Source organism: Rhinopithecus bieti, unplaced genomic scaffold, assembly GCF_001698545.2.
Source record: "Rhinopithecus bieti isolate Rb0 unplaced genomic scaffold, ASM169854v2 scaffold_22436, whole genome shotgun sequence".
NCBI lineage: Eukaryota > Metazoa > Chordata > Mammalia > Primates > Cercopithecidae > Rhinopithecus > Rhinopithecus bieti.
Window position 1 is genome coordinate 996,442 of NW_016810644.1, and position 21,431 is coordinate 1,017,872.

At 53.4% G+C, this 21,431-nt stretch overlaps 2 protein-coding genes across 3 annotated transcripts in view; one reads left to right on the forward strand and one right to left on the reverse strand.

Annotated features, from left to right (window-relative positions):
- The window catches only part of RDH13 (retinol dehydrogenase 13), a 26,873-nt gene extending 10,036 nt beyond the window's left edge, over nt 1-16,837 (forward strand). For both annotated transcript variants that reach the window (XM_017892557.1, XM_017892558.1), the window contains exons 2-7: nt 2,625-2,743; nt 3,839-3,994; nt 11,859-11,963; nt 12,082-12,294; nt 13,115-13,216; nt 15,773-16,837. In XM_017892557.1, coding sequence (XP_017748046.1) covers nt 3,868-3,994; nt 11,859-11,963; nt 12,082-12,294; nt 13,115-13,216; nt 15,773-16,008 — 783 coding nt within the window. In that variant the 5' untranslated portion in view covers nt 2,625-2,743; nt 3,839-3,867 and the 3' untranslated portion in view covers nt 16,009-16,837. The remainder of the gene's footprint in view (nt 1-2,624; nt 2,744-3,838; nt 3,995-11,858; nt 11,964-12,081; nt 12,295-13,114; nt 13,217-15,772) is intronic.
- Nucleotides 5,491-7,140, reverse strand: LOC108542526 (retinol dehydrogenase 13-like). Its single transcript, XM_017892559.1, has 2 exons — nt 6,894-7,140; nt 5,491-5,791 (listed from the first exon to the last, which is right to left on the reverse strand). The coding sequence occupies exons 1-2, from the start codon at nt 7,030-7,032 to the stop codon at nt 5,562-5,564; spliced, it is 369 nt and encodes a 122-aa protein (XP_017748048.1). The 5' UTR covers nt 7,033-7,140; the 3' UTR covers nt 5,491-5,561.
- Nucleotides 16,838-21,431: the final 4,594 nt, after the last annotated feature.

The window sequence follows — 21,431 nt, forward strand, 5'->3', positions numbered from 1 at the left end:
CCTGGCTAATACGGTGAAACCCCGTCTCTACTAAAAAATACAAAAAAAAAACTAGCCGGGTGAGGTGGCGGCGCCTGTAGTCCCAGCTACTGGGGAGGCTGAGGCAGGAGAATGGCGTAAACCTGGGAGGCGGAGCTTGCAGTGAGCTGAGATCCGGCCACTGCACTCCAGCCTGGGAGACAGAGCGAGACTCCGTCTCAAAAAAAAAAAAAAAATTAGCCTCGGTGGCTGGTGGACACTGTATTGCATGGTGCCCTTCCCTCCTGTGGGTGCAGTGCTGTTTACCTGCTCAGCCTCCTGTTGCTGGACACTGGCTTGTTTCCAGCATTAGCCTCTGTGGGACATGGGTGTGGTGGGCAGAGTCATGGCTCCACAGAGGGGTCCACTTCCTAATCCTCGGAACGTGTGAGTACTTTACCTCAGGTGTCAGAGGTTCTTGCTGATGTGTTAAGTGAAGGATCCTTTTTTTGAGACGGAGTTTTGCTCTTGTTGCCCAGGCTAGAGCGCAATGGCGCGACCTTGGCTCACCACAGACTCCGCCTCCCGGGTTCAAGCAGTTCTCCGGCCTCAACCTCCTGAGTAGCTGGGATTACAGGCATGTGCCACCACGCCTGGCTAATTTCTTTTTATTTTTTTTTTGAGACGGAGTCTCGCTCGGTCGCCCGGGCTGGAGTGCAGTGGCGCGATCTCGGCTCACTGCAAACTCTGCCTCCTGGGTTCACGCCATTCTCCTGCCTCAGCCTCCCAAGTAACTGGGACTACAGGCGCCCGCCACCATGCCTGGCTAATTTTTTGTATTTTTAGTAGAGATGGAGTTTCACTGTGTTAGCCAGGATGGTCTCCATCTCCTGACCTCGTGATCTGCCTGCCTTGGCCTGCCAAAGTGCTGGGATTACAGGCGTGAGCCACCGTGCCCAGCGCCTGGCTAATTTTGTATTTTCCATGCGATTTCTCCATGTTGGTCAGGCTGGTCTCCAACTCCTGACCACAGGTGATCTGCCCACCTCGGCCTCCCAAAGTGCTGGCTACAGGCATGAGCCACTGTGGTCAGCCAAGTGAAGGATCTTATGATTATCATGTCTTTTTTTTTTTTTTTTTTTGAGACAAGGTCTCTCTGTCCCCCAGGCTGGAGTGCAGTCATGCTGTCACAGCTCACTGCAGCCTCAGCCTCCCTGGGCTCACGTGATCCTCCCACCTCAGCCTCTTGAGTAGCTGAGTCTATAGGCGCGCACCACCAAACCCTGCTAATTTTTGTATTTTTAGTAGAGATGGGGTGTCAGCGTGTTGGCCATGGCTGGTCTTGAACTCCTTACCTCAAGTGATCCTCCCGTCTTTGCCCCCCAAAGTGCTGGGATTACATGTGTGAGGCACTGTGCCAGGCCTGCCTTGTAGTCTTCTAGGGTCCTTATAAGAGGGAGCAGAAGGCTCAGTCAGAGGAGAGATGCAAGATAAGAGAGGTTGTCAGGTGTGGTGGCTCACCCCTGTAATTGCAGCACTTTGGGAGGCCAAGGCAGGTGGATTACAAGGTCAGGAGTTTGAGACCAGCCTGACCAACGTGGTAAATCTCGGTCTCTACTAAAAATACAAAATAAATTAGCTGGGCATGGTGGCACGTGCCTGTAATCCCAGCCACTCAGGAGGCTGAGGCAGGAGAATCGCTTGAACCTGGGAGGCGGAGGTTACAGTGAGCTGAGATCATGCCACTGCACTCCAGCCTGGGCTACAGAGTGAGACTCTGCCTCAAAAAAAAATAAAAAAGGCCGGGCGCGGTGGCTCAAGCCTGTAATCCCAGCAATCCCCGACTTCCAGGTTCAAGCAATTTTTGTGCCTCAGCAATTCTCGTGCCCCCGAGTAGCTGGATTACAGGTGTGCACCACCATGCCTGGCCACTTTTTGTATTTTTAGTAGAGATGGGGGTCTCCCCATGTTTACCAGGCTGGACTCGAACTCCTGACCTCAAGTGACCTGCCCCCCGCCCCCCACTTTGGCTTCCCAAAGTGCTGGGATTACAGGTGCGAGCCACCTCGCCCAGCTGGGAATCTCATGCCGTGGGCATTTATAAAATAACGACTGTTGCCAGGCATGGTGGCTCATGCCTGTAATCCTAGCACTTTGGGGGCCGGGCGCGGTGGCTCAAGCCTGTGATCCCAGCACTTTGGGAGGCCGAGATGGGCGGATCACGAGGTCAGGAGATCGAGACCATCCTGGCTAATACGCTGAAACCCCGTCTCTACTAAAAAATACAAAAAAACTAGCCGGGTGACGAGGCGGGCGCCTGTAGTCCCAGCTACTCGGGAGGCTGAGGCAGGAGAATGGCGTGAACCCGGGAGGCGGAGCTTGCAGTGAGCTGAGATCGCGCCACTGCACTCCAGCCTGGGCGACAGACACAGACTCCGTCTCAGTAAAAAAAAGACTGTCACTTGCTGAGGCGTTCCACACACCAGACACTGGGTGGAGGCATTTATGGAGAACAGGACAGAGATCCTGTGATGTGATGTGCTGATGTCTGTGTTTCAGTTGGGGACGTGAGTGAGCTCAGACGGGTTGGCCTGAGATCACTCAGTCAGGGGCACGTGGAGTGAGAGTTGGCAGACAGGACTGACCATGCCGCTTCTCACCCTCAGGGACTATGTCACCGGTGGGGCTTGTCCCAGCAAGGCCATCATCCCTGGGAAGACGGTCATCGTGACGGGCGCCAACACAGGCATCGGGAAGCAGACCGCCTTGGAACTGGCCAAGAGAGGTAAAATCTCCCCTGCTTTGGCTCTCAGAGAGATATTTGCACATCCATGCTCATTGCAGCATTATTCACAGTCCGAAAGTGGAAGCAAGCCAGGCACCCATCCACAGATGAACAGAAAACAGAATGTGGCCTCTGTAGACAGTGGTATATGATTCAGCCTTAAAACAAAGGGCATTCTGGCTGGGCGTGGTGGCTCACGCCTGCAATCTCAGCACTTTGGGAGGCTAAGGCGGATGGATCAGCAGGTCAGGAGTTCGAGACCAGCCTAACCAACATGGTGAAACCCCATCTCTACTAAAATACAAAATTAGCCAGGCATTGTAGTGGGTGGCTGTAATCCCAAGCTACCCGAGAGGCCTGAGGCAGGAGAATCACTTGAACCCGGGAGGCAGAGGTTACAGTGAGCCGAGATCGCACCACTGCACTGCAGCCTGGGCAGCAGAGCGGGACTCCATCTTCAAAACAAAGCAAAACAAAACAAAACAAAAGTAAGGTCATTGAAACAGATCAAACCTTGAGGACATTCTACGAAGTGAAATCAGTCAGTCGACAGAAGAGCAAATACTGTATGATTCCACTTAGAGGAGCTACCTAGAGTTAAATTCATAGAGAAGTTTGAATGGTGGCTTGCCAGGGCTTGGGAGGGGAGGGGAGAATGGGGAGTTAATTGTTTAATGGGCACAGAAGTTTAGCTTGGGAAGACGAAACAGTTTGAGAAATAGGTGGTTGTAATGGTTGCACAACATTAGAAATTATTATTACTGCTTTTTTTTGAGAGGGAGTTTTGCTCTTGTCGCCCAGGCTGGAGTACAGTGGTGTGACCTCAGCTCACTGCAACCTCCACCTCCTGGGTTCAAGTGATTCTCCTGCCTCAGCCTCCCGAGTGGCTGGGACTACAGGCGTGTGGCACCACAACCAGCTAATTTTGTATTTTATTAGAGACGGGGTTTCTCCATGTTGGCCTTGTCTTGAACTCCTGACCTCAAGTGATCCACCCGCCTTGGCCTCCCAAAGTGCTGGGATTACAGGCGTGAGCCACCGCGCCCGGCCAGGCGTGGATTATTATTCTAAATCTTTTCCATCCTGGGTTTTCAGGAGGCAACATCATCCTGGCCTGCCGAGACATGGAGAAGTGTGAGGCGGCGGCAAAGGACATCCGCGGGCAGACTCTCAATCACCACGTCAATGCCCGGCACCTGGACTTGGCTTCCCTCAAGTCCATCCGAGAGTTTGCAGCAAAGATCATTGAAGGTAGGAGGAGAACGCTGGCCGTGTGGGATGAGGACTGGGAGAGGCGGCTCCCAGGGCCAGGCTCTGAGGAGTGAATGAAGCAAGCAAACTTTAGAGCAGAGTTTTGGCAAACCATGGGCTAGGGGCCAAATCCAGTTGCTGCCTTTTTTTGTACAGCCTGCAAGCAATGACTTTATTTATTCATTTATTTATTATTGTTATTTTTTTGAGACAGAGTCTCACTCTGTCGGCCAGGCTGGAGTGCAACGGCACGATCTCGGCTCACTGTAACCTCTGCCTCCTGGCTTCAAGCACGGAGCCTCCTGAGTAGCTGGGATTAAGGTGCCCGTGACCACACCCTGCTAATTTTTTATTTTAGTAGATACGGGGTTTCACCACGTTAGCCACGCTGGTCTCGAACTCCTGACCTCAGGTGATCCACCTGCCTCAGCCTCCCAAAGTGCTGGGATTACAGGCGTGAGCCACTGTGCCCGGCCTGAATGATTAGTTTGTTTGAGACAGGGTCTGTCTCTGTCACCCAGGCTAGAGTGCAGTGGCGCAAACACAGCTCCCTGCAGCCTTGACCTCCTGGGCTCAAGTGATCCTCCTGCCTCAGACTCCTGAGTAGCTGGGGCTATGGAAGCACACCACCGCATCTGGCTAATTTTTTCTTTTTTTTTTTGAGACAGGGTCTTGCTCTGTCACCCAGGCTAGAGTGCAGTGGTGCAATCATGGCTCATTGCAGTCTCAGTCTGCTGGGCTCAAGTGATCCTCCCACTTCCAAGTAGCTGGGAGTATAGGCTTATGCCACCACACAGAGTAATTATTATATATATATATATATATATATATATAATAATTACTCTGTGTGGTGGCATAAGCCTATACTCCCAGCTACTTGGAAGTGGGAGGATCACTTGAGCCCAGCAGACTGAGACTGCAATGAGCCATGATTGCACCACTGCACTCTAGCCTGGGTGACAGAGCAAGACCCTGTCTCAAAAAAAAAAAGAAAAAATTAGCCAGATGCGGTGGTGTGCTTCCATAGCCCCAGCTACTCAGGAGTCTGAGGCAGGAGGATCACTTGAGCCCAGGAGGTCAAGGCTGCAGGGAGCTGTGTTTGCGCCACTGCACTCTAGCCTGGGTGACAGAGACAGACCCTGTCTCAAACAAACTAATCATTCAGGCCGGGCACAGTGGCTCACGCCTGTAATCCCAGCACTTTGGGAGGCTGAGGCAGGTGGATCACCTGAGGTCAGGAGTTCGAGACCAGCGTGGCTAACGTGGTGAAACCCCGTATCTACTAAAAATAAAAAATTAGCAGGGTGTGGTCACGGGCACCTTAATCCCAGCTACTCAGGAGGCTCCGTGCTTGAAGCCAGGAGGCAGAGGTTACAGTGAGCCGAGATCGTGCCGTTGCACTCCAGCCTGGCCGACAGAGTGAGACTCTGTCTCAAAAAAATAACAATAATAAATAAATGAATAAATAAAGTCATTGCTTGCAGGCTGTACAAAAAAAGGCAGCAACTGGATTTGGCCCCTAGCCCATGGTTTGCCAAAACTCTGCTCTAAAGTTTGCTTGCTTCATTCACTCCTCAGAGCCTGGCCCTGGGAGCCGCCTCTCCCAGTCCTCATCCCACACGGCCAGCGTTCTCCTCCTACCTTCAATGATCTTTGCTGCAAACTCTCGGATGGACTTGAGGGAAGCCAAGTCCAGGTGCCGGGCATTGACGTGGTGATTGAGAGTCTGCCCGCGGATGTCCTTTGCCGCCGCCTCACACTTCTCCATGTCTCGGCAGGCCAGGATGATGTTGCCTCCTGAAAACCCAGGATGGAAAAAGATTTAGAATAATAATCCACGCCTGGCCGGGCGCGGTGGCTCACGCCTGTAATCCCAGCACTTTGGGAGGCCAAGGCGGGTGGATCACTTGAGGTCAGGAGTTCAAGACAAGGCCAACATGGAGAAACCCCGTCTCTAATAAAAATACAAAATTAGCTGGTTGTGGTGCCACACGCCTGTAGTCCCAGCCACTCGGGAGGCTGAGGCAGGAGAATCACTTGAACCCAGGAGGTGGAGGTTGCAGTGAGCTGAGGTCACACCACTGTACTCCAGCCTGGGCGACAAGAGCAAAACTCCCTCTCAAAAAAAAGCAGTAATAATAATTTCTAATGTTGTGCAACCATTACAACCACCTATTTCTCAAACTGTTTCGTCTTCCCAAGCTAAACTTCTGTGCCCATTAAACAATTAACTCCCCATTCTCCCCTCCCCTCCCAAGCCCTGGCAAGCCACCATTCAAACTTCTCTATGAATTTAACTCTAGGTAGCTCCTCTAAGTGGAATCATACAGTATTTGCTCTTCTGTCGACTGACTGATTTCACTTCGTAGAATGTCCTCAAGGTTTGATCTGTTTCAATGACCTTACTTTTTGTTTTGTTTTGTTTTGCTTTGTTTTGAAGATGGAGTCCCGCTCTGCTGCCCAGGCTGCAGTGCAGTGGTGCGATCTCGGCTCACTGTAACCTCTGCCTCCCGGGTTCAAGTGATTCTCCTGCCTCAGGCCTCTCGGGTAGCTTGGGATTACAGCCACCCACTACAATGCCTGGCTAATTTTTGTATTTTTAGTAGAGATGGGGTTTCACCATGTTGGTTAGGCTGGTCTCGAACTCCTGACCTGCTGATCCATCCGCCTTAGCCTCCCAAAGTGCTGAGATTGCAGGCGTGAGCCACCACGCCCAGCCAGAATGCCCTTTGTTTTTAAGGCTGAATCATATACCACTGTCTACAGAGGCCACATTCTGTTTTTCTGTTCATCTGTGGATGGGTGCCTGGCTTGCTTCCACTTTCGGACTGTGAATAATGCTGCAATGAGCATGGATGTGCAAATATCTCTCTGAGAGCCAAAGCAGGGGAGATTTTACCTCTCTTGGCCAGTTCCAAGGCGGTCTGCTTCCCGATGCCTGTGTTGGCGCCCGTCACGATGACCGTCTTCCCAGGGATGATGGCCTTGCTGGGACAAGCCCCACCGGTGACATAGTCCCTGAGGGTGAGAAGCGGCATGGTCAGTCCTGTCTGCCAACTCTCACTCCACGTGCCCCTGACTGAGTGATCTCAGGCCAACCCGTCTGAGCTCACTCACGTCCCCCAACTGAAACACAGACATCAGCACATCACATCACAGGATCTCTGTCCTGTTCTCCATAAATGCCTCCACCCAGTGTCTGGTGTGTGGAACGCCTCAGCAAGTGACAGTCTTTTTTTTACTGAGACGGAGTCTGTGTCTGTCGCCCAGGCTGGAGTGCAGTGGCGCGATCTCAGCTCACTGCAAGCTCCGCCTCCCGGGTTTACGCCATCCTCCTGCCTCAGCCTCCCGAGTAGCTGGGACTACAGGCGCCCGCCTCGTCACCCGGCTAGTGTTTTTGTATTTTTAAGTAGAGACGGGGTTTCAGCGTATTAGCCAGGATGGTCTCGATCTCCTGACCTCGTGATCCGCCCATCTCGGCCTCCCAAAGTGCTGGGATCACAGGCTTGAGCCACCGCGCCCGGCCCCCAAAGTGCTAGGATTACAGGCATGAGCCACCATGCCTGGCAACAGTCGTTATTTTATAAATGCCCACGGCATGAGATTCCCAGCTGGGCGAGGTGGCTCGCACCTGTAATCCCAGCACTTTGGGAAGCCAAAGTGGGGGGCGGGGGGCAGGTCACTTGAGGTCAGGAGTTCGAGTCCAGCCTGGTAAACATGGGGAGACCCCCATCTCTACTAAAAATACAAAAAGTGGCCAGGCATGGTGGTGCACACCTGTAATCCAGCTACTCGGGGGCACAAAAACAATTAGGCAGGTGTGATGGTGTGCACCTGTAGTCCCAACTACTTGGGAGGCTGAGGTGGGAAGATTGCTTGAGCCTGGGAGGTTGAGGCTACAGTGAGCTTTTTTTTGTGACGGAGTTTTGCTCTTGTTGCCCAGGCTGGTGCAATGGCATGAACTCGGCTCACTACAACCTCCGCCTCCTGGGTTCAAGTGATTCTCCTGCCTCAGCCTTCCAAGTAGCTGGGATTACAGGCATGCGCCACCATGCCTGGCTAATTCTGTATTTTTAATAGAGACGGCGTTTCTTCATGTTGGTCAGGCTGGTCTCGAACTCCTGACCTCAGGTGATCCGCCCGCCTCGCCCTCCCAAAGTGCTGGGATTACAGACATGAGCCACCACGCCCGGCCTGCAGTGAGCTTTGATTGTACCACTGCACTCGGGGTGAGACCCTGTGTCCAAAAAAAAAAGGTTGAGGCAGTTCCCACATAAACAAAACAACAGGCCAGGCACTGTGGCCCATGCCTGTAATCCCAGCACTTTGGGAGGCCAAGGTGGGTGGATTGCTTGAGCTCAGAAGTTTGAGATCAGCCTGGGCAACACAGCCAAACCCCATCTCTACAAAAAATTTTAAAAGTGGTTGCTTGTGGTGTCGGGTGCCTGTGGTTTCAGCTGTGTGGAAGGCTGAGGTGGGAGGATCGTTTGAGCCCTGGCAGTGGAGGTTGCAGTGAGTGGAGATCGTGCCACTGCACTCCAGCCTGGGCCACTGAGTGAGATTCCCTCTCATAAAAAGAAAAAAAGAAACAGGCTGGGTGTGGTGGCTCACACCTGTAATCCCAGCACTTTGGGAGGCGGAGGTGGGTGGATCACAAGGTTAAGAATTCAAGACCAGCCTGACTAAGATGGTGAAACCCCATCTCTACTAAAAATGCAAAAATTAGCCAGGCATGGTGGCAGGCACCTGTAATCCCAGTACTCGGGAGGCTGAGGCAGGAGAATCACTTGAACCCAGGCTGTAGAGGTTGCAGTGAGCCTAGATCACACCACGGCACTGCAGCCTGGGTGGCAGAGTGAGACTTCATCTCAAAAAAAAAGAATAAAACAAACCACAACAACAGAAGCCGGCGGCACTCCTGGGTGCCCAGCTGTGAGTGGAGTCTTCCCTGCTCCCGCCTTGGGGCCTCCTCACCCACGCTGTGCCTGCTGCCTGCATTCCCCTTCCCTGGGTCTCTGCACGTGCGCCCCGCCTCATTTTCCTGGTCCCAGCTTTTGTGTCAGCTCCTGAGAGGGGCCTGCTGTCAGCTTCCACACAGCTCTGTTCCGGGTAGATTCTCTCACGAGTGGAAGCGGCTCTCAGCCCCACTGGAATGTGCTGTCTACGCGGACGGGGCCTCGGCTGTGCTGTACACTCTGTATTTCCAGTGCCCAGTAATAGATGCTTAGAAAATACTTACCGAATGAGTAACTATACAGTTGTACCAGGCAGGTGATGTTATTTATTTTTTATGAGGAGTAAACTGCGTCACAGAGAAGCGATGTGACTTGGCCAGGGTTAGGCAGCTGGTCTGGGTGGAGCCAGGGTTTGAACTCGTCTGTCCTCCTCCGGAGCTCGTATTCATGACGGGTGTGCTGCAACCCCAACCCCTCCTTCTCACACAGAAAATGAGACGGTGTCTCGGTGTGTTACGCACTAGACACCTAATTCATGATCCCCGCTGAAAGCCACTTCGGAGGCCGGGCGTGGCAGCTCACGCCTGTAATCCCAGCACTTTGGGAGGCCAAGGCGGGCGGATCATGAGGTCAGGAGATCGAGACCATCCTGGCTAACACGGTGAAACCCCGTCTCTACTAAAAATACAAAAAAACTAGCTGGTCATGGTGGTGGGTGCCTGTAGTCCCAGCTACTCGGGAGGCTGAGGCGGGAGAGTGGCGTGAACCCGGGAGGCAGAATTTGCAGTGAGCCGAGATTGCCCACTGCACTCTAGCCTGGGCGACAGGGGGAGACTCCATCTCAAAAAAAAAAAAAACAAAAAAACAAAAAAAGAAAACCGCTTCGGGAGCATTATGAATTCCGTCGTGTGCCCCACCCTCAAAGATAGGTTGGGATCCTGACCCCCTGTCCCTCAGCATGTGACTTCATTTAGAGGTGGGTGTTTACAGAGGTCCTCAAGTTAAAATGAGGTCATTAGGGTGGGCCCTAATCCAGTGACTGGTGTCCTTATTAAAAGGGGAAATTTCCACACAGAAACAGGCGTGCCAGCCGGGCACGGTGCCGTGTGCCTGTGGCCCCAACTACTTGTGAGGCTGAGGCAAGAAGATTGCTTGATCCTGGGAGGTTGAGGCTGCAGTGAGCAGTGATTACGCCACTGTACTCCAGCGTGGGTGTCAGAGAAAGACCCTGTCTCAAAGAAATATAAAAAATAGACCGAGTGCGGCGGCTCACGCCTGCAATCCCAGCACTTTGGGAGGCCGAGGCAGGTGGATCACAAGGTCGGGAGTTTGAGACTAGCCTGGCCAACATGGTGAAACCCCGTCTCTACTAAAGATACAAAAAATTAGCCGGGTGTGGTGGCAGATGCCTGTAGTCTAGCTACTTGGGAGGCTGAGACAGGAGAATTGTTTGAACCCGGGAGGTGGAAGTTGCGGTGAGCTGAGATCGCGCCATTGCACTCTAGCTTGGGCGACAAGAATGAAACTCCACCTCCAAAAAAAAAATAGGCCGCAGTGAAATCGCAGCACTTTGGGAGGCCAAGGCAGGAGAATTGCTTGAGGCCAAAAGTTTGAGACCAGCCTGGGCAACATAGTGAGACCATGTCTGAAAAAAAGTATATATATGCACATAAAATTTAAAAAAGAAAAAAAAAAAAAGACAGCTAGAGAGACAGCTCCAAAGGGAAGAGGAAGGGAGAAGGGAGAGAGGAGACGGTCACCTGTGAGCCAAGGAGAGAGGCCAGAACAGATTCTCCCTGAGGGCCCTCATAGGGAACCAGCCCTGCCCACACCTTGATCTGGGACTTCCAGCCTCTGTGACTGTGATTTTTTTTTTTTTTTTTTTTTTTGAGATGGAGTCTCGCTCTTGTTGCCCAGGCTGCAGTGTAGTGGTGCGATCTCTGCTCACTGCAGCCTCTGCCTCCCGGTTTCAAGCGATTCTGCTGCCTCAGCCTCCTGAGTAGCTGGCACTACAGGTGCCCGCCACCACGCCCGGCTAATTTTGTATTTTTAGTAGAGACGCAGTTTCTCCATGTTGGTCAGGCTGGTCTCAAACTCCTGACCTCAGGTGATCCGCTCACCTCGGCCTCCCAAAGTGCTGGGATTACAGACGTGAGCCACTGCACCTGGCCAGGTCTGTGAGGTTTTAAACCACCTGTCTGTCGCACTTTGTTATGGAACCCGAGCCGAGCGATATAGGGAGGAAGGCCCTGTGGTTCAGCGCATTTTACAGCTGAGGAAACTGAGGCTGCAGTCTCCATCTGTGTGCCCTGTTTGTGCGAGTGAGGTGGCAGGCTTGGGAATGAAACCGCACTTGCAAACCTGCAGTGCCGGGGCTCGCACCGGTAACCCCGTTTGGCCTTGGGGCTCCTGCAGGCAAGAGTCCTAAGACTTAGATGGAGGGGGTGTGAGTGTCCTGGGCCTGCTGTAACGAGGTACCTCAAACCCAGTGGCTTACACCCTCAGACGCGCTTTCCCTCACAGGTCCGGAAGCCGGCAGTCTGAATCACGGTGTCCCTGTGGCTGTGATCCTGTGAGACGGGCGGTAATCCTCCCAGTCTCTTCCACTTCCAGCGGGGGCGCCCACACTCATCTTGGAGCTGCGCCTCTCCGGTCTCCGCTTCCGTCCACGCGTGGCCTTCTCCCCGTGTGTCTCTGTCTCTGTTTTCCCTTCCTATAAGGACACCAGTCACTGGATTAGGGCTCACCCTAATGACCTCTTCCTGACGTGGCCACTTCAGCACAGACCCTGTTTCCGGCACAGGCCATGTTCACGGGTTCCGGGAGCACAGGAACGTTTGTTTCTACTGCTGCCTCAGGCGGGGGCCTGTCCTCACCCTGATGTCTCCTTCCCCACCCCTCTGTTCCAGAGGAGGAGCGAGTGGACATTCTAATCAACAACGCGGGCGTGATGCGGTGCCCCCACTGGACCACCGAGGACGGCTTCGAGATGCAGTTTGGCGTTAACCACCTGGGTGAGGCCTGGGCAGGGGGCTGCCCCGTGGGCTCAAGCGATCCTCCCCTGTCGTCCTCCCAAAGTGCTGGGATTTTAGGCGTGAGCCAAAAGTGACCTTTTTGTCATCCTTAATCCAGGTCACTTTCTCTTGACGAACTTGCTGCTGGACAAGCTGAAAGCCTCAGCCCCTTCACGGATCATCAACCTCTCGTCCTTGGCCCATGTTGCTGGGCACATAGACTTTGATGACTTGAACTGGCAGACGAGGAAGTATAACACCAAAGCTGCCTACTGCCAGAGCAAGCTGGCCATCGTCCTCTTCACCAAGGAGCTGAGCCGGCGGCTGCAAGGTGCGGGGCGCTAGGCTCGGCCTCCCTCTTGCTTTACTCTGAGCCTAGAGCAGCCCTTCTAGGCTGATGGGGGGCCAAGCTGTGGCTCCACAACAGAATCCGTGAAAGTAGAGCACAGGGACCACCCTGCCCCCTTCTGGTGCCTGAAGCAGACATCACTAATCGATCATTCTTCTGATGATTGTCTGTTCATCCCAGGTGGTCTAGTCTGCCTGGATCAGGTGTCCTTCCCTGCTGCTGTTGGGCAGGCAGCTCAGCCTTTTGGCTCCAGCCAGTGAGTCTCAACCAGGGGCAGTTGTGGCCCACAGTTGTCAATGCCTGGAAACAACAGTGGTCACAGCTGGGTGGGGGAGAGATTGCTCTGGGCATCTGGAGGGTAAAGGCCCGGATGTTGCTCAATGTCCTACAGCACACAGGACGGCCCCTCACTCCTCCCGATCCACAGCGTCCACAGTGCTGCGGTTGAGGAATCTGTGCCGGGCCTTTGCTTCTGAAAGATGGTCTGTGGACCAGCAGTGCCAGCCCCAGTGGGAGCTGGTCAGAGTTACAGTATCTTAGATCCCACCCTCACCCACCGATTTGGACTCCCGGGGTGAGCTCAGTGTTCTGGGTTTATCAAGCCCTCCAGGAAAGCTTGGCTCCCAGCAGCCATGTGGCAGAGCCGCCCTGCAAGATAAGATGACTTCACTAAGATTTCAGAGAAGAGGGACGATGGGGTTTGAGTGTAGGAAGCGCCCGGAAGCCGCGCAGCTGGGTGTGGGCTGCCACAGCCTTCCAGGTGAGGCTGAACCTCTCCCTCAGTCTTCTGTTTCTTCCCCAGGCTCTGGTGTGACTGTCAACGCCCTGCACCCTGGCGTGGCCAGGACAGAGCTGGGCAGACACACGGGCATCCATGGCTCCACCTTCTCCAGCACCACGCTCGGTGAGTCCCCTCCCAGCCTGGGGTCTCCACGCTGAGCCCTCCACCCCTGCTTTCTCAGCCCAGAGCCCAGGACCCTCCCTCAGAGACGGTCCCTGGGGCCTCATGCCTGCTCCTCGCCTGTGTCTTCTGAGGCACAGGACGGGTCCTTTTCCTCTGTCGACCTGGCCTGCCAACCTCTAACAGCCTCAAGAAGCAGGCAGAGCCCCACTGGCCGATGAGAAAACCGTGTCTCAGAGGAAGAGGCCATGGAGCTGACTCCTGGAGTCAGGCTGTGCTCAGGGTAACTCCAGCTTCACCCCAAACCAGCCGTGCCTCCTGGGGAAGTGCCGTTACCCTCTGAGCCTGTTTCTTCATCTGCAGAGTGGAGGCCATACCAGGACTCACCTCACAGGCACTGGGTTAGACAAGACCTTCCTTAAAAGGGCCAGCACAGTGCCCCGCCCAGAGAACAGGCGGAATAAACAGTTGGAGCTTTATTTATTTATTTTTGAGATGAAGTCTTGCTCTGTCACCCAGGCTTGACTATAATGGCACGATGTTCTCACTGCAGCTTCCACCTCCTAGGTTCAAGCGATTCTCCTGTCTCCAAGTAGCTGGGATTACAGGTGCACACCACCACGCCCAGCTAATTTTGGTATTTTTAGTAGACGTGGGGTTTCACCATATTGGTCAGGCTGGTCTCGAACTCCTGACCTCAGGTGATCCACCTGCTTCAGCCTCCCAAAGTGCTGAGATTACAGGTGTGAGCCACCACCCCCAGCCAGTTCAAGCTTTATAACTAGTGTTTATAATCCTGAAAAACATGGAGTGGGTGAAGTGGTTGGCATCAGGAATCTTAACTTGGCCAGGCTAATAGCCATGCCTGTCATCCCAGCACTTTGGGAGGCTGGGGCAGGTGGATTACCTCAGGTCAGGAGTTCGAGACCAGCCTGGCCACCATGGTGAAACCCCATCTCTATTAAAAATACAAAAATTAAGGCTGGGCGCCATGGCTCACACCTCTAATCCCAGCACTTTGGGAGGCTGAGGCGGGCGGATCACCTGAGGTTGGGAGTTTGAGACCAGCCTGACCAACGTGGAGAAACCCTGTCTCTACTAAAATACAAAATTAGCTGGGTGTGGTGGCACATGCCTGTAATCCCAGCTACTCGGGAGGCTGAGGCAGGAGAATCGCTTGAACCCGGGAGGCGGAGGTTGTGGTGAGCTGAGATCGTGCCATTGCACTCCAGCCTAGGCAACAAGAGTGAAACTCTGTCTCAAAAAAAAATTAGCTGGGCGTGGTGGCGGGTGCCTGAAGTCCCAGTTATTCGGGAGGCTGAGACAGAATTGCTTGAACCTGGGAGGCAGAGGTTACAGTGAGCTAAGATCGCGCCACTGCACTCCAGCCTGTGTGACAGAGTGAGACACCAGGTCTCCAAAAATAAATAAATAAATAAATATATAGATAAATATATTTTGAGACGGAATTTTGCTCGTCACCCAGGCTGGAGTGCAATGGCACAATCTCGGCTCACTCCAACCTTTGCCTCCCAGGTTCGAGGGATTCTCCTGTCTCAGCCTCCCAAGCAGCTGGGATTACAGGCACCCGCCACCACACTCAGCTAATTTTTGTATTTTTATTAGAAATGGGGTTTCATCATGTTGGCCAGGCTGGTCTGGAACTCCTGACACCAGGCGATCCGCCCGCCTCNCGTGCCATTGCACTCCAGCCTAGGCAACAAGAGTGAAACTCTGTCTCAAAAAAAAATTAGCTGGGCGTGGTGGCGGGTGCCTGAAGTCCCAGTTATTCGGGAGGCTGAGGCAGAATTGCTTGAACCTGGGAGGCAGAGGTTACAGTGAGCTAAGATCGCGCCACTGCACTCCAGCCTGTGTGACAGAGTGAGACACCAGGTCTCCAAAATAAATAAATAAATAAATATATAGATAAATATATTTTGAGACGGAATTTTGCTCGTCACCCAGGCTGGAGTGCAATGGCACAATCTCGGCTCACTCCAACCTTTGCCTCCCAGGTTCGAGGGATTCTCCTGTCTCAGCCTCCCAAGCAGCTGGGATTACAGGCACCCGCCACCACACTCAGCTAATTTTGTATTTTATTAGAAATGGGGTTTCATCATGTTGGCCAGGCTGGTCTGGAACTCCTGACACCAGGCGATCCGCCCGCCTCAGCCTCCCAATGTGCTGGGATTACAGGCCTGAGCCACCTCGCCTGGCCAAAAAAAAAATTCTTAACCTGAGACTGGTGCTAGGTGCATTTAATAAGTATAAGTTATTTAAGGAGAAATGGGGTAGGGTGAGGACTGGGGCTAACCAAGAGGAGGAGAGCTTCCATTCTCCCGGACAAAGCCAGGAGGGCTCCTTGGGGGAGGCAGCTTCTGGTCTGATCCCTGGTCTGGAGGGATTAGCCTGGGCAGTGCCAGGGAAGGGAACTGCAGATGGAGGCAGCCAAGGGGAACGGGCTGGAGGAGGGTTCTGGAGCTCCCTGACGGGGGAGTGGGGCGTCCTCACTTCTCTCTGAGCGTGTGTGGACTGAATGCCCTGTGTGTCTGATTCCAGGGCCCATCTTCTGGCTGCTGGTCAAGAGCCCCCAGCTGGCCGCCCAGCCCACCACATACCTGGCCGTGGCAGAGGAACTGGCGGATGTTTCCGGAAAGTATTTCGATGGACTCAAAGAGAAGGCCCCGGCCCCCGAGGCTGAGGATGAGGAGGTGGCCCGGAGGCTTTGGGCTGAAAGCGCCCGCCTGGTGGGCTTAGAGGCTCCCTCTGTGAGGGAACAGCCCCTTCCCAGATAACCTCTGGAGCAGATTTGAAAGCCAGGATGGAGCCGCAAGACCGAGGGCCGCTGTCTGCCATGCCCGCGGCTTCCTGGCACCACCTGAGCTGGGAGACGGACATCCGCTGACTGCCATGCCCGCAGCTGCTTCTAGGGGGAGGTGCTGGCACCACCTGAGCGGGGAGACCCAGGACTGCCGGCCCCCATGCCCCCAGCTGCTTCTAGGGGGCGGTGCTGGCCGCAGTGGACTGGCCTGCAGGTGACCACTGCCCTGGGGTCTGACTGGTCTTATGTGCTCCACTGCCAGCAGGGGAGCGGGGCCCTCTGATGCTTCCCCTGGGAATCTAACCTGGCAATGGCCGAGGAGGAACAGGCTCCGTGCACCTGTGGGCCATGTCAGGCCAGCCTGCAGTGCCTGTGGGGGAGGGCTCCAAGGTGCTCCGCAAAGAGCATGGGCAAGCTGTGTGGCACTCGGATTCTTGGGTACCTGTGGGACCTTGTGCATGCAAGGGTCCTCTGTGAGCCTTGGTTTCTTCAGCGGTGAGGTGCTCAGAATAACCGCTGTCTCCGTGACGGTGTGGTGCGACGAGCTGTTGTCTGTTCACTGTGTGGCTGTGCACAGCCCCTGCCGGGGGGTTGCTGAGGGCTTCCTGTGCCGGAGCCCAGCCAGAGAGCAGGTGCAGGTGTCATCCCGAGTTCAGGCTCTGCACGGCATGGAGTGGGAACCCCACCAGCTGCTGCTACAGGACCTGGGAGTGCCTGGGGCTCCCACCTTCCTATCAATTCTCAGGGTAGTCCGAACTGCAGACTCTCAAACGTGCTCACTAAAAAAAAAAAAAGAAAATGTACTTGAGTCGTAGGTTTTACTTTTTCCTCTGTGCATGGGTGAATGCCCATGAGCTGAACAAAGGCAACTCAGGGATTTATTCCTTTTAGAAAACAAGGCATCAGTTTATCACCAGGGCAACAGGCCATGCAGAGTTCAGACTTTTTAGAGATGAAAGCCCCCTTCACCCCTTTCACAGGCCGTAACCGTTTAAGTCCGGGCATCTTACAAGACGGCTTGTTAGAAACTGGGTAGAGATCAGGGTGAGATGAAGGGGCTCTCAGCTTAGGTGCAGAACCGAAGGAGACACTGAAAAGCTCAGTAATTGAGATACAAAACATGTTTTCATATCTGAGATACTGGGGAGGCCAGGGATGCTGCTCAATATCCTACAGTATGCAGAACAGCCACCCAGTCTCGCTCTGTCGCCCAGGCTGGAGTGCAATGGCATGATCTCAGCTCACTGCAACCTCTGCCTCCCGGGTTCAAGCGATTCTCATGCCTCAGCCTCTCAAGTAGCTGGGATTACAGGTGTCTTCCACCACACCTCGCTAATTAAAGACAGGGCATCACCATGTTGGCCAGGCCTGGTCTTGAACTCCTGACCTCAGGTGATCCACCCGTCTTGGCCTCCCAAAGTGCAGGAATTACAGGTGTGAGCCAGTGCACCCAGCCCTTTTTGCTTTTTAGAGACAAGGTCTCACTCTGTTGCTAAGGCTGGAGTGCAGTGCCATCACAGCTCACTACAGCCTCGACCTCCTGTGATTCTCCTGCCTCAGCCTCCTGAGTAGCTGGCACTACAGGTGCACGCCACCATACTTGGCTAATTATTTGTAGGGGTGGGGTCTTGCTATGTTGCCCAGGCTGGTCTCAAACTCCCGAGCTCAAGTGATCCTTCTGCCATGGCCTCCCAAATTGTTGGGATGACAGGTATGAGCCACTGTACCTGGCCATGGTTTTCTTTCTGGTGCCATACCCAACGGCTGGAGGGTGTATTTGGGATGACCTGACTCTGGCAGGCAACTTCCAGTGGACCCCACAGTGAGACCACCTCCCTTTGACTGTGGGGGAGATGTAGCGACTTTTTTTTTTTTTTGAGGCAGAGTCTTGCTCTGTTGCCCAGGCTGGAGTGCAGTGGTGTGATCTCCCGCTCACTGCAAGCTCTGCTTCCTGAGTTCACGCCATTCTCCTGCCTCAGGCTCCCGAGTAGCTGGGACTAAAGGTGCCTGCCACCATGTCTGGCTAATTTTTAAATATTTTTAGTAGAGATGGGGTTTCATTGTGTTAACCAGGATGGTCTCGATCTCCTGACCTCGTGATTCATCCACCTCGGCCTCCCAAAGTGCTGGGATTACAGGCGTGAGCCACCGCGCCTGGCGTAGCGACTGGTTTCTAGCAGTAGGACAGGCCAGAGGTGATAATTGGTTAGTCTTGTGGTTAGGCTACAAAACCGACCTCTGTGATGGTAGCATCGCTCCGGTCAGCCCTCTGTCTTGCCCTCTCGCTGGCTGGCTGTGGTGGAGCCAGCTGTCATGGTGAGCGGCCCTATGGAGAAGCCAGGGAGGAACGGAGACTCTAACAACCGGGAGAAACTGAATCACACCAACAACCACGTGCGTGAGCTTGCTGTATGCTCTCACTTGGGGGCAAGTTACAGACTCAGCCCAAGAGGAGTGGACCCCTCCAGCGTGTGAATACCAGGAGGGGGAATGGGAAGCACGCCGACAGGAGAGAGAGTGTGTGGGACGGATTTCTCACTGGGAGAAAAGCAAGTTTGAAAAACACTCCCATGAGATGGGTGGGCTGAGGATAACCTCAAAGCCTCTAGTTCTCTGAATAGGTGCGTAGGACTCACCCAGGCACTCTTTCCTTTTTAAAATTGTGATACAAAGTACACAACGCTGGCCAGGCGTGGTGGTGCACTCCTGTAATCCCAGCTACTAGGGAGGCTGAGGCAGAAGAACTGCTTGAACCAAGGCGGCACCGCTCCCAGCTGTAACAAGTTTTCAACATCCCCCTCTTCGGTGGCACAGGGCCTGGCCCCACATACATAAGCGATGGCAACTGACCAGGTCCCTGATACACCGGAGTGCTCCAGAAACACCTCGTTGCCTGGGACAGAGGATGATGTTATGCGGCCCTCCAAGGGTTTGAGTTGGATAAATGGGCAAAGGAAGTGTTTTTTAGTAGAAAGCCAGGTTTCCTTTTTTTTTTTCCAGCCCACAAACCCCAAACCGGAACCTATGGTTGGTGATGGATGTGCGTTCAGAAAGCAGGGAGGAGGCGGGAGTCAGAGGTGAGGGCAGTCATCAGCCATAGCTGTCCGCTGCATCACCCTCTCGCTAGCTCCAGAAAGTTTTCTGGACTTCTCCTGTTGTGCAGTGGGGAAGTGCTCCATCTTCATTCATATCGAGTAAAGTCAAAGGACAAACTCTAAAGATGGCAGCATCTTCTTGCCTTCCTGGTCAGGTTGCTGCTGTAGCGGAGTGCCACCCTGATTTCCAGCCCTGCAGCACACAGTCGCACAGGGAGAACCTGCCTGGCGTGATTCAGAGGCAACGTATCTTCCAGCGTGATTGTGAAGGAACCAGAGGGTTAAACACAGCCCGTGAACTGCAAGCCAGAAGACGGGTCCAGCTGTGTGCTGTTGACTCATCAGGGCGTGTTGTGTCCGAGCACTTCTCCAAACCACCCAAGTGGCACCCAGGGCGACATGTACATCATCTTGAGTACAATTCTCTCAAGGAAAAAACGAGTCCAGCATCTTCTGCGACGGCAACACTGGCTTGGAGCCTCATAGGAGAAGGCCTTAAGAATACCATTTTCGGCCGGGCGCGGTGGCTCAAGCCTGTAATCCTAGCACTTTGGGAGGCCGAGACGGGAGGATCACAAGGTCAGGAGATCGAGACCATCCTGGCTAACACGGTGAAACCCCGTCTCTACTAAAAAATACAAAAAACTAGCCGGGCGAGGGTGGCGGGCGCCTGTAGTCCCAGCTGCTTGGGAGGCTGAGGCAGGAGAATGGCGTCAACCCGGGAGGCGGAGCTTGCAGTGAGCTGAGATCCGGCCACTGCACTCCAGCCTGGGCGGCAGAGCGAGACTCCGTCTCAAAAAAAAAAAAAAAAAAAAAAAAAAAAAGAATACCATTTTCTTGCTCTAAGTCGCTCTTACGGGAAACAAGTGATAATATTCTTTCTAAATACCATCAATCACACCTACATATGTCACCGCGAGCCGGATCATACTCTGCCGTGGTGGGGCTGTCCTGTGCACTGAAGAATGCTGAGCAGTGTCCTTGGCTTCAACTGACCAGATGCCAGAGGCACCCCAGTTTCTGCCATCGGGTGACTGACTGACCTTTACTGTTGGGTTTGAATCTTTTCATGTATCTAAAGGACCCAGTGGTGCCAGGCGCAGTAGCTCACACCTGCAATCCCAGCACTTTGGGAGGCTGAGGTCAGCGGATTGCTTGAGCCTAGGAGTTCAAGACCAGCCTGGGCAATACAGTGAAAACCAACTCTACAAAAAAACAATTTTTTTTTTTTTTTTTTTTTAGACAGAGTTGCACTCGTGTTGCCCAGGCTGGAGTGCAGTGGCGCAATCTCGGCTCGCTGCAACCTCCACCTCCCGGGTTCAAGCGATTCTCCTGCCTCCGCCTCCTGAATAGCTGGGATTACAGGCGTGCGCCACCGCCCTCGGCTAATTTTGCATTTTTGGTAGAGATGGGATTTCTCCATGTTGGTCAGGCTGGTCTCGAACTGCCAACCTCAGGTGATCCGCCCGCCTCGGCCTCCCAAAGTGTTGGGATTACAGGCGTAAGCCACCGTGCCCGCCGGAGTTTATAGTTTTATAACCCTTATGGCAAATCTCATAGTATTCTACAGGGATAAGCACAAAACCACTTGTTCAATAAATGCAAACAGAAATGCTAACAATTCTCAAGATTTCTAACCTTATTTTACCAATAATTTTAAAGCCAGCTTTTGTATTAAAGATTTATAACCACTGTTATTCACGTTTAAAATTCTATGCAGCTTAAAGCATTTATAATGGATAAAACTGCCGATACTGAGTGCCTGACCTAATATTTGAAAGGTGGCAGGCATTCAACCACAGTCGCTGAATTAATCGGAGACGTAGAGAAGATGATGTTGGGGAGGGTTTTAGATATAAACACCCTGATACTTATCATTTTAACCACTTGGAAGTGTACATACAAGTCAATGGCATTGGCCAGGTGCGGTGGCTCACGCCTGTAATCCCAGCACTTTGGGAGACCGAATCACAAGGTCAGGGTAGATCGAGACCATCCTAACGTGGTGAAACCCTGTCTCTACTAAAAGTACAAAAAATTAGCCAGGCATGGTGGCCGGAGCCTGTAGTCCCAGCTACTCAGGGACTTGTGCCTCCATCTCCCAAGTAGCTGGGATTACAGGCGTGTGCCACCATGCCCGGCTAATTTAACGCCCAGCTAATTTTTGTATTTTTAGTAGAGATGGGGTTTCACCATGTTAACCAGGCTGGTCTTGAACTCCTGACCTCAAGTGATCCACCCGCCTCAGCCTCCCAAAGTGCTGAGATTATAGGCGTGAGCCACTGCGCCCGGCTGATTTTTA

What these genes read in the sequence shown, in the direction of transcription:
- LOC108542526 (XM_017892559.1), bottom strand. Translation starts at nt 7,032, where the DNA reads ATGCCGCTTCTCACCCTCAGGGACTATGTCACCGGTGGGGCTTGTCCC. An exon ending in CTTGGAACTGGCCAAGAGAG is followed by an intron (nt 5,792 to 6,893) that starts GTAAAATCTCCC and finishes CTGGGTTTTCAG; the next exon opens with GAGGCAACATCATCCTGGCC.